General features: G+C 38.2%; 1 protein-coding gene across 1 annotated transcript; it reads right to left on the bottom strand.

Annotated features, from left to right (window-relative positions):
* Positions 1-10136: 10136 nt before the first annotated feature.
* LOC145775531 (NADH dehydrogenase [ubiquinone] flavoprotein 1, mitochondrial-like) lies at positions 10137-13145 on the bottom strand. The gene has a single exon (XM_082586827.1). It carries the CDS (start codon positions 13094-13096, stop codon positions 11714-11716), a length of 1383 nt encoding a protein of 460 aa, XP_082442953.1. The 5' UTR covers positions 13097-13145; the 3' UTR covers positions 10137-11713.
* Between the last annotated feature and the right edge of the window lie 37 nt (positions 13146-13182).

Below are 13182 nucleotides of genomic sequence, written 5' to 3'. Positions count from 1 at the left end.
CCAGTGACAACGCGATAACCTCGTGCTCCGATACAGCATCTGATGATTCCGATAACTAGTTCTTTATCAAACATACTTTGTGTTGTTCGCATGATCCCAATTGTGCCGAAATTATGTTACTGTACACATAAATCGAGGCAATCTTCTCGCAGGGAGCTATTAATTTGTTACGGTACCTGGTTGAGCAATTGACGTTATTTTATGATCATTCAACGTTGTTAGATGTCGAGTTAACGTAAAACAAACGGAAATTTCTTATTGGGCATTGTTGTTACGCAATATAACCCGCCAGAAAATTAAATCGATTTGTGCTGACTCGAACGTTGAATCAACCCAAAATTAACTTACTTTTCCCTCCGTGAGTTATTTAACGTAAATTACTGTAACAGCGTGCGACGTGCGTATCTTGTTGCTCGCTTTATCGCTACTTTTGGTATTATTACATCACAACAAATCAAACAATGCGGTCGTGATAAACTACTCTAGTATATTTTTCGCTTCTCGTTTTACAAGTTTTGGAACAATTGTTTCGTAATAAACGTTCACAGCAATTTCAACTTTTGTCGTTTGGCCTGGGCAACGTTTCTGCCGCAGTACAAATGTGCTAATTTTGAAGACTGAATTGATGCGTGTCGGAGTTCCGATGGCCGCCATGTGCTTGTGAATGACCGCCGAACAGCTTGCTTCAGTCGGACACGTTTGGCCGCCGGAAAAAAAAAGTTGTTTCGAGGCCTGTGTATAATATATACGGTACTATCAATCATCACTTGCGTTTTTTGGGTTATTGTTAAAAGCTTATTGTTTAGAACATGATGATGCCAGTGCACAAAAATGTGGACCAAAACTTCTAATTGAATGTTGTGTTAAAATACCAGGGGTGATATTCTTTAGACTAACACTACTGATTTACAATCACCAAATGCTGGCATTTGTATAATAATCTAATCTCTTAAAGGGCTTTAATTTATCATGAATCAATTTTGCTACCGAAGAATGGCATTTTCTGCTCATAAGGCTATATTTACCATATATTGTGAATATATAGTCTCTAAGGACATCGGTGGCGTTTATTTCAAGACACTTAGCATGGTCAACTGTTTTGGCAACTCCGATCAGCGACTTTGGTGCTTCTCTCTCGGTGTATTTAAAAGAAAAATTTTAAAATGTTTGCGACAACTCTGATCAGCGACTTCGGCTCTATTGTATTTTTTTCTCTCGATTTTTTCAAAGGAAAAAATTGTTCAGTTTTTACGGCAGCTAGAAGCTTAAGATTGATTGAATCTTTATCCTCAAACTGGAAAAGCTTTAATACTAGCACTTTCGCATAGGGGCTTTGAACCACTGGCGGATGCCCGGTCACTGAGATTGACAGCTAGTGAAGTTTTTGATTGTTTAATAGGGTAGATCAAAAGTGGCAAAAAAAAATTTTTTTTTCAATTTTAATTAGCTAGATATGGCAAAAGTTGCCAATATATCACCATAACACAATGTAAAAAATTGAAGAAGTTTGAACAAGTTTTTGATCTCCCCCCGCGACATACAAATTTAGGCACTTATACATACAAGAACTGCATGGCAAATTTTTTTTCGATTTTATTTCGCTTTGCAGACATGGCAAAAGGTTCTAATATAACACCAAGTACAATGAAAATGTGTGTACTTGAGAGTTTTGACTTCACCCTCTTTCAGCATATTAATTTTAAAGTGACTTGGCGGATGCACCACCCGTGGTTCCAACAGGTAAACGCCTATTAACCATTACCATCAGATGGCCGAGTATAGACTCACAAGCTTAAACTTTATATGACTGGGTTGACAGGTGGCCCATTGACAAAGTCACTTCCTATTAATTTATGCGCTGATGCATACAAAGACTGCAAGCAATATAATAAACAGTTACAAATTGAAGTGAGTAAAATCACGTTTAGGCTTAAATGTTGGCATAAACTGACGAGAAGCAATTCGGGCACGAATGAAGCCGTCTCGATATTTCGGTCCACAAACTGCTTTAGATGCATCGGTAACCAGCTTCACAAGCCTTTCAACAGCCTACAAAAAATACAGTGGGAGTCACATCTATCATGATGAATTGCAGGAGCTCAGCATCCGTCATTGTTTTAATTACGGGAGGCTCCGTGATAGGAAGATCTGTCCAGTTAATCAATTCGAAGTATTTCACTGCATCAAAATTACGCTTTGAGGGAACTTTAAATTTTTGTATTTTTTCGCTGGGTTTTGCAGTTCTAGCTTTCATCACTCCACGCAGGCCTAGTTCTCGAGTGTGTGGTCGATGGTAAGTTATCATTGCCAAAATTATATTTTCCGGATGAGCAAAGTATGAGTTGCGGTGCACTGCATAACTGGGTCGATAATTTTCTTGTGCTTCTGACTAAGATATCGTTATGTGGCTATCATGTGATGAATGTGTCTAGCTCCATCTTTGCAAGATGAGTGTGATTTTATTGTGAACCACATTGGAGCATAAACACGGATAGTGAACATAACCAATGCTTGCCGTCTCCCATACGGATTGTTATTGCTGACATATAATCTAAGGGTTCTATTAATTAGCTGTAGTCAGCTATCGTGAGTGTCTGAGTGATTCAAGCATCCTGGGTTTCGCATCGCCAGATCAATGCTACATTCACCAGTGCAGTCAAACTGGTACGCTGAATGGTGAAGATTGATGAAGGGAGTACCAAGTAATAATAAAACTAGGCCATCGCCCAGAAGGGTTACCCGTACTAGTCTAAGTGAACTGCCATTTAATCTATAAAAAGCGCATATAACTTTTATTAAACTTTGTGGAACCTGCAGTGCAAGCAAATTCCAATAATTGTACTATAAAGCTTCTTTTATATCTAGAATTCTTTTGAAGAATCAAATGCTACATCAGCTAATTGTTGAGATACCCAACCAAGTATTTTAGCAATGGTGATAAAACGGTCAATTGTAGCCTATCTGTTTAAACACAAGTCGCTTATTATGACATCATAAAGCGCATAAGTGAGTAACACAGTATTTATGCTTTTGACCAATTTTGTATGAGACTTTCTCCAACCCGATATTAGGAAAATAAAACCTTGTGGGGGGCGATCAAAAAATTGTCAAAACCAAAAAAAAATTTGCATGTATGTTATTATGGGTATTTCGCACCTTTTTGACATACTAGCTTAAAAAAATAAAAATTTTGGATTTTTCGATTCACCCTATTGTTTAAGTGTTGTTGGCATAGAATTATTCCATCTACTAGTTTCTGCTGAATGGTCCTTATAATGTGTTGCTTAAAGGCGCACACCCCAGGGCAGTGGCATAGCTAAAGGGGGGTTTAGGGCTTCAACCACCTCTTTTGGCACGCGTGTGACATCACGATATTGAGGATGATACTTTTCTCAGTCTCTTTATGTCTCTAAAACAAAGTTTGCCTAATTTTAAACGAAACTGCATTAAAAAAGCGAGTTTTGCCAATAGGCTACCAAACATTCAAATACCTCAGCCAGGAATTAGCAACAAGAAAACATAGAGACTTAGCTTTATTTCCGAAAAATGCCGAAGAAAACATGATCTTATCCTTTTGCTATGCCACCGGACAGCACCATTTTAAAGGAATATTCATACCCACATTTTTGTTGAAAATGCTCTCAGAATGCACCAAATTCAAAGTAATTTTTCAAAAATTTCCTTGGGGAGGCTCCTCAGACCCCCCGCCGGTGGGTGTCTTTTTAGGTGAACACACCGTCAAACTCCCAACCCTTTCAAAAATCATGGTTATGCCACTGCCCCAAGGAGCTGAACCAGCACAGCTTGAACTTGAAGCTACTTCATTCATGAAGTCACGTCCAAACCAACTGAACTATCGAGCTAATAAAATAGGCAAATCGGGTCAACCGAGTGTAGACTATCTATCACCGCTACAGTACATATCCATCAAATAAGGAGATTACACGAGTGCAACCTAGTTCGTACCCTCAGTTCGTACCCTGAAAAGATCGAGAGAAAAACTTTAAAAAGCCGAAGTCGCTGATCGCAGTGTAATAGAACAAAGCCAAAGTCGCTGATTGGAGTTTCCGCAACTCGAGGGTTAGGGTAAGTGGAAATCGCGATCAGCGAGGGTTAAAGAGCATAGATTACTCGATGGTTAGAGTTAGGGTAAGCGGAAACTGCGGGAAAATGTTTGCGGAAACTCCGATCAGCGAGGGTTAGGGTTAGAGCATAAATTACTCTATGGTTAGAGTTAGTGTAAAGGTTAGCAGAAATTGTGAAAAAATGTTTGCGAAAACTGCGATCAGCGAGGGTTAGAGCATAGATTAGGGCATAACGGGGTAATACCGGACAAAATTTCCGTTTTTGGATTACCATTGCTCACGTGTTGCTTTTAAATCGACCCCAGTGCAAATTTAAGACATTCACGCATATGTTAATAGTATGCTACAGCAATTTTCTAAAATTATTTTAAGATGGCCACAAAATGAGGCCTACGTTTCCAGTGCCTAACTGTCCGGAATTACCCCGTCTGTGGGGTAATTCCGGACATGCACACTTTAAATACAAAAAACGTAATTTCCCCGTAGCCCTACCGTTACAGGTAATTCCAGACAGCACAGAAACTTTATTTTTTCAGTATTTTACTACATTTGGCGCTCGAAAAAGCTAAATTATATGTAGCCTATATAAAAAAGGAACATTTTGCTTACTCTGAAAAAGATTGTGTTTGAATGTTTCTTTATCCTCAGACTGGGGAAGTCACTTTATGAACGCATTAATGTATTTTGTTTGCGTTGTGTTGTTTACTTACGGTACTTTGTTATTTTGTATTTACGTGTGCATTTATTCTTTATACTTCTGTTTTGAAATAAAATAAACTGATAATACGATTAGAACAGGAATTACCCCAGGCTGCCCGGAATTACCCTATGTCAGGAATTACCCCATTATACCCTACTCTAAGATAAGGGTTAGCGAAAACTACGAAAAAAATGTTTGCGAAAACTGCGATCAGCGAGGGTTAGAGCATAGATTAGTCTATGGTTAGAGTTAGGGTTAGCAAAAAGTGCAGAAAAATGTTTGCGGAAACTGCGATCAGCGAGGGTTAGCGGAAACTGCAATCAGCGACTTCGGTTTTGTGCTATCTTTCTCTCGATCTTTTCAGGGGGAAAATTTTAAAATGTTTGCAGAAACTGCGATCAGCGACTTCCGCTTTTTTTAATTTTTTCTCTTAATCTTTTCAGGATACGAACTGAGGGTAAAACTGTTCAGGGTACGAACTAGGTTGCATCCGATTACACCAACACTTTTCATTAGGCTGTCATTCATTACTACATGTGTGCTTTTCTCTGTTTTTGTTTTATTTTTTGCTATTTGTTTTTTATGTTTTGTGGCCGTGCTAACTACTGATATATAGCCTACTACACAATTTTTCATTCAGGCACGTTTTAAACCTTTCAAGGTTTTGTCACCTTTTCCCGTTCGTTAACGTGCTGGTAGGTCTATATCAATTTTTGTAGTTAGTATCTTTTTCGTCCCGGACGCGTTAATGACAAAATATAAAATGATTGATTGATGATTACACCTTTCGACATCAGAGTATACAGAGCAAACTTTGCCTCATTTTGCTGTTTTTCTTGGAGTTTTTGCACGTGAAATATTGTAGCAGTGTTGCCCCTAAAATATTGATTTTATGAGACTTCGTTTACGAGGCAGCGTTGCCAGATGCTAGAAGCTGCTTTGCACAAAAAAGTAACTAAAATTTCACCAGATTGTAAACAATTTCACCAGATATTTAAAACACCCTAAATAAAGCAAATTCGCATAAAAATACAAATAGTTTTTGTGACATAACACTAAAATAAAACGAATATGCAAAATACATGTTTTGTCATACATTGCATACACGGATTAGACCTGTTGCTGTCATAACTATCAGTAAACATCAAAAGTTCTTAACCAAAAAAGTTGCTGTATTTACTTTAAAAATGGCAACTTTTACTGCCAGGGTAAACTGCACTCAAAGATGCAATAACATCCCGATGAAAAAAATTGCATTATCCTGATCAGGATATCCATGAAAATGAAATAAGTGGCCACTGTATGCATGTAGTCTATGTAAGGTCACTGATGCTGATAAACTTTTAGTTTTTGGGCAAAAAACAACCTCTTTCACAAATTTTAAATATAAAGCTTGCCATTTTGGCTAGTTTTTTGGTAAAAAGAACTCCCCAAAAAGCAGATTGCTGGTTCATTGCTGCTGTCAGATTCAAAACATTGATTGAAAAGCGCAAATTGGTCACTTTGAACTTGCAACACACCACCATCACGCATGCGCAAACCTCTTGCAAAACGTTTTCTGTACGAGCGGAGATTTTTTGCTGAAAAGTTTAAAAAGTCTTGAAAAAACTTGAGTGGAGAAAATTTCACCAGATTTCACCAAAAAGTTGTCTGGTTCCAAGGTCAAAAAGCTTGGCACCAAAGACCTCTAAATTTTACCAGAATTTTTTTATTTGGTATATCATTTCCCCATCTGGCAACGCTGTTATGAGGCCTATGCCTGCACCCAGTGGCGGCTGGTGCTGTTTGTGAGCAGTGGGGCTGCAAACGACCACGGGGGTTCTCCCCCCAGAAAAATTGCATTAAGTTTGGTGCGTTCTGAGCATGTTTTTCCCCAAATTTAAAAAAATGCATTCAATTTTTATTGAAAAGTTCATGTATTTCTAAGCTGTATTTAAAAAAAACTAACAGTATTGCTTTGGAGACAAGCTTTACTTGTATTGAGCTTAGTCTGGACTAGCCTAGCCGTTACATACAAGGTTCAAGTGATTTTGAGATGCCCAAGCACTCTCTATAACCTGTTAAATACTTTAACTCTACAGCTAACACTTCTACATTCATGACTCATCGCTACTCTGCGAAATAAAAACTAACTTTAAAAAGTCTGTAAAGTTATTCAGTTATGTGGGGCTGTTTTCCATGCAGCCCCAACAGATTCAAAAATTGCTGTAAAATACCAAAAAAGGTGGAGCTTCAAGTATAATTTTTAGCCAATCAGAGCGCTTGAAATCCCGAATCTAAGGCTGCAAGGTAGGAATTTTAACATATGACAGTTTTCCGTGCGAATCAGCTGATGTTGATAGGAATCCAGTTTTGGAGTAAGGCCTGGGAGCCTTCAAAGCGCCTGGGAGCGTTCAAACGTTTATTCTATGAAAATGTTCACCTTACCAAATCCACGCTCTGCTTTTGTTTAAGCTGTTAAGAATGCCGCAGAGACGTCATCATTCGGCTTGCAGGCTGATATGAAGCTTATTTTCGTTTCGCCAAAAATGAACTAAAGCTCCCAGGCGCGAGGAACCCGCGAAGATTGGCTGGTTTTTGAATCTTTGTCCTCGTAGTCGGACTGACAAAGCCTTGATAGGTTATTTTTATTCCTGGTAGTTTCGCATACTTGTAGAGGCTCTTGACGCACTAGCACGGAGCGGACTAGCTAAGATGGCTCAAACTTCTTCTTTTTTTCTCTAAGATGGCTCGAACAGTTCGCAAGCTGAGGGTACCCGTATACGAGTGGTGGTTCACGCAAAACTGCGAATATTAGAATTTATGTCATCACTTGATTGTGGATTTGTAGTGACAGTTTGTAGTTACAATATCTGATTGTCTAATGATATTGATGTGCATTATTTTTGTTTGGTGATGTGATTTAATGGGGGAACTTTGGCAACCCAGTAGATTGTTTTTAATGTAACGTAAATATAATATTGCTTATATATTATCAATAACACTTCTTTTCCGTTGAGAAAAATGCAAAAATAACTTATCACACTGACTCAGTTTCACTGCAGAAGTGAAAGTAGACAGCTCAGAAATTTGGCTTCAATTTCTAACCTTTTTCTGATGGAATTATTCAGCAGCAGATATCGCAAAAACAAAGTTAACAGCTAGAAATACGTTATAATGTAATGTTCTTGTGCAAAAAAAAATTCAGATGTGGACCAAAGTTACTCCAGAAGGCCAAAGTTACCCCATATTACGGTAGCACAAATTTACTAGTTTTGCTGATTTGAAATAGGCCTAGTTATACCAAATCATGACTGACAACACGAAACTCCACGGACTTCGATATGGTGCAAGTCAGTGGCTCCCAACTTTTTTTATTCCGTGGACCCTTTTAGTCGATATTCAAATCTAAATCCCCCCTCCCCCATAAATTTAGTTTGTTAAAAACTTGTTTACATTAATACTTTAATCAAAGTCTTGGAGGATAAACTAAAGTTTCACTAGTAATAAGCTTTTTAGCCTTTAATCTTTCTTTTCATACAAAAAACATTTAATTAATGGAGAACGTTGCTGAAAAGTATTTTATTCAAAGAATACGTTCACATTCAGAATACAAGTCAATGCATTCAACAATCTGTGTGAAGCTTGTGATTTTTTTTTTCGACAACTCATGAATGTGGTGGAAGAGTATTGGAAAGAGCACAACGAATATCAGTCTTCACGTCTAAGCTGTAGCCTACGCTTCTCTGTTTTGTTTTCATTTGCAAGAGTGGAAAAACCTGATTCGCATAGATAAGCGGAAGCAAACGGAAGGATACTTCGAATAGCTTTCTCTGCCAGTTTGGGATAGGAATTACACATTAATGGCCAAAATCCAGTGATTGATTTTTCTCTAAATAAGTCTCATGCGCAAGAATCCGTTTTGAGTTCTAAAAATTCATCCTGCAATTTATCGAGAAGTTTTTCCATCAACAATGTGAATAAATTTCGTCAAGCTGATTGTCGTAAATTTCAGGAAAATATCGAATGAATTCCAGTTCTAATGCTGTGAGATGTTACAAAATCAATTCTTTTTCCAACTCTGGAAGAACTTGTTTTTTGCTGTCAACAACCAGCACCGATGATAATAATTCTTTAAACACGGTAACATGCTCAATTGTTCATTCTCACTTTTCTCTTTCAATTATCAAACTTGTTAACGAAAGCTTCCAAACAATCTTTAAATTCTGCTGAGCGGTACTGGCATCTACCCCTGGAAGGGCCGCCCAAGCCAGGCTGGTCGAAAGGTAGAGGCCAGGCAAAACGTAGTCCCCTCACGATAAGAACTGCAAAGCCTTTTAGTACCTTAAGACAATCTCCTAATGACAATGAGTCAATGACATAAATCAATCACTCTCTTCCAACCTGCCTTGAGCCAGCATGGAAGCAGTTTGTAATTTCACACGGTATATGGCTCATGGATACAGATAACCCATGTTGATGTGCAGTATGCTTTAAACCAGTGGTTCTCAACCTTTTTGTCTTGGTGGACCCCTTTTGGTACCTTCGAAGCGGTCGCGGACCCCTAAAAGTTTTTGGTATATCGCGTCTCCTCATGGAACCATTATGTTACATAAGTTTCAAAGCAACACACGTAGAAGAATTTTCTGAATTTGCAACGCACTTGAAGATTGATGAGATTGACGAAATTATGTTATGAGCTATATGTTGGCACACAGGATCAACATCGGTAACCTATATGCTCATTTGACGTTTTTCTATCAATTTTATCAAAACTTAATAGAATACTTGCGACCATTAAAAAGGATTTTTCCCTTGTTTCATTTGTAATCAACATTAATTCGTTTTAATAACAGTCATTGCAAAACTGTGTGGTGATTGACAGACTGACTGAAGTTTGCATTTCCAAGTTAATCATTGAACAACAATCTGCCGCTACAAAAGAATTAAGTTGAACAAAGCCAACATAGCCTTATTAAAAGGTTTAAGTGATTTATATGATATTTTTTGTTAAGAAACCAAACCTTTGTGCAATGTCCTTTGCAATTTCAAACGACGCACCAATGCGTTACGACTTACAGTTTGAGAATCACTATAGGCTAATACATAAACAAAGCATAATTTTTTTTTAAATTTTGTAATTTATCAATCATGCTGAAAACTCGGAAACTTTCGCGGACCCCCTGAAATCGATTCACGGACCCCTAGGGGTCCGCGGACCCCCGGTTGAGAACCACTGCTTTAAACGGAGATGACGATGGAATACTGCATATTGATTGAATACGCTTAGTTTATTCAATGGACCAAACAAACAAGGAATCTAATCCATCTGTTGTCATTCAGCCATGAAACAAATTCCAATTTTATTTAAAGGTCAAAAAATAATTTAAGTTCAAACACTCGCTTGGTTACGTTTCCTCTTGAAAGCCATCGAGTATTTGCATGAAACAGAAGTAGGCCTACGTGATGGTTTGCATCCATGTCAGTACACAGTTGCTTAAATAATCTGGAGTTAATCTAATAATACTAATTTCCTATTTAACGCTCTAGTCTAGGCCAACTTACTAGGCTTAAAAAGGTTTACAATCCTAAAACCAAATTCCCCCCTGAAAATTGCAAAATCTCCCCCCTAGTGGCGAATTCCCCCCCGGTTGGGACCACTGGTGTAAGTAGTCAAGCTATTGAATATCGAGTTTTATTAAGCTACTTTGAATAACCAAAAAAAAGTTAGACAAACCAAAAATGAGTGGGGCCCCTAAACGTCGGTAGACATGTCCTGTTTTCAACATCTCTCAAACTTATCTTAACAAAGAGGTTAAGCCATCAACAATTTTATAACAAAAGTAGTTTGAAAGTGACCGTAAACAGCGTTTATTTAGAAATATTAACAACTGAATATGTTGACAAAGCTGTTGATGCTACATTTCTTTTGTCAATACGGTAGTGGTACGGTAAATCGGAAACATCTCGAGCCTTCCAAGTTCCAGCCGAGAGTGTGTTCAAGTTGCGCAATCGAGAGAAAACGTTTATCGAATAAAACAAACTCCGGAAGAAACAAAGTTGCAGTTCTATTGATAACATAGTTACGGTGCATCAGCAAATTTTTCAACCACCAAGCTAATCAAACACATGAAAGAATGAAAGACACAACAAAAACGTCTTTTTCAGAGTGACAGTGATGACTGTGGCAGAAGTCACAGTTGTTTCAACCAAGTAAGTGAGTTTCTATTGCAATAATCTGTAATATCGTTGCCCTTCGTCGTTCTTGTTTGAAAAGAACGTCGGGACTTAAAAAGAACATTATGTAAAACGTAGGGTACGCTAATAAAAAAAACAATTGTTGATGTAGGTTATAAGGTTAAAACATGTTGTAAATGACATCACTTCAACATCAGTTCAGAAATTGTTCATAGCGAATAACGAAAAGCCTACGGAAAAGTAACTAAATTTATCCACTGATCACCTATTCTATGAAGTAATGCCCACAAGTCCTGCAACAGACTTACTTCGATTTTCGAATTAAGTATAAATAAAAAGTGCTTCGTCCGACTTGTCACACAGCTGTGAGGAAACCCTAACTTCGACAATTGCATCAAATCGGTAGCACATAGGATAGCAATATGTTGCTGCTACGGTATTTTGAAAGAAAAATATAATATAATAATACATAAAAGAAATTATAAGTTACTCTTGATGATGGCAATCTATGCCGCCAGAAGACGTTGAGCTTTTTTAAAAAATTTTCACGACCCAGATTTATACTTTGTCAAAGAAACTTATAGTTTAATTTTATACGACCAGTAGGCTAGCCTATACTGTAGAGTCGGACGACTTGAATGCAAACTGAAATGCTTTGTTCATAGAAGTAGTCGAGTTGTCAATGCACGTCATTGACAATAGCTAACACAGTCACAATTCAATAAAACAAACGTGATTATTTTACTAAAAACTACAGCTTTTGAGATTTTTGAGCATACTGTCGCATACGCTCCTCCAAAACCGGACGCATGTGCCTTATGAGACCTTGAGCTGGCCATGCAGCTCCATCACCAAGAGCACAAATAGTGTGGCCTTCAATTTGCTTAGAGATTTCCCACAAGGAGTCTATTTCTTCAGGATCAGCATTCCCTTTGGTAAATCTTGCAAGAGTATCATTCATCCAAGTGACGCCTTCTCTGCACGGCGTGCACTGGCCACATGACTCGTGCTTGTAAAACTCCATTAAACGAGCAATAGCCCTTATAACATCTGTACTTTTGTCCATGACAATAAGTGCAGCTGTTCCCAGTCCACTTTGCACTTCAACAAGAGCATCAAAATCCATCAGTACATCATCACAAATGTTTTTTGGTAACAAAGGAGTTGAAGAACCACCTGGAATAACGCACAACAAATTATCCCAACCACCTTTCACTCCACCACAATGCTTTTCAATGAGCTCACGCATTGGTATACTCATTGTCTCTTCAACTGTACAGGGACTATTAACATGGCCAGATATATTGAACAACTTGGTGCCTGTATTTCTTTCCCTCCCAAAGTTTGCAAACCAACCAGGACCCCTTCTGCAAATTATGGGAGCAACTGCTACTGTTTCCACATTTGCAACTGTGGTGGGACAACCAAACACACCAACTTCTGCAGGAAAAGGAGGCTTCAAACGTGGTTTTCCCTGTTTACCTTCCAAGCTTTCAATGAGGGAAGTCTCTTCTCCACAAATGTATGCACCAGCACCTCGGTGAACAAAAATATCATAATCATAGCCAGACCCACAAGCATCATGTCCAATTAAACCTGCATCATATGCTTCTTTTATGGCTACATTTAGGTTGGAGGCTTCATTGTAAAATTCACCCCTTATGTAAATGTAAGCAGCCCTAGCTCCCATTGCTCTGCCAGCTACAAGGCATCCTTCTACCAATTTGTGTGGGTCATGTCGCATTATCTCACGATCTTTGCATGTACCAGGTTCACCTTCATCTGCATTCACCACAAGGTATTTTGGCCGACCATCTGGAGGCCTGTTCATAAAACTCCACTTCATTCCAGTTGGGAAACCAGCACCTCCACGTCCACGCAGACCCGACTCTTTGATTTGTTGCAAAATCCAATCAGAACCTTTCAAAACAATTTCTTTTGTTTTAAACCAGTCACCACGTTGCATAGCTCCTTTAAGTTTCCAGTCATGCCGCCCATAAAGATTGGTAAAAATTCGATCTTCATCTTTTAACGGTGCATTTGTATAATGGCAGTGATGATTAAGAAAACCACAAATAGTGACACGCAAGAATTTCAAAGGAACACCACTTGTTACACTTTGCACAAGAGACATTTTCAATGCTAAAACTGATATTACAAAATCAACTTATCATGTTAGGCCTATATCTAATTTAAAAAATATGCAAATAATTAGTTTCT

This window comes from Aplidium turbinatum, chromosome 8 (assembly GCF_918807975.1).
Source record: "Aplidium turbinatum chromosome 8, kaAplTurb1.1, whole genome shotgun sequence".
Taxonomy (NCBI): domain Eukaryota; kingdom Metazoa; phylum Chordata; class Ascidiacea; order Aplousobranchia; family Polyclinidae; genus Aplidium; species Aplidium turbinatum.
The sequence above is the reverse complement of the archived record's forward strand: the minus strand, read 5'-3'. Positions and strand labels throughout refer to the sequence as shown.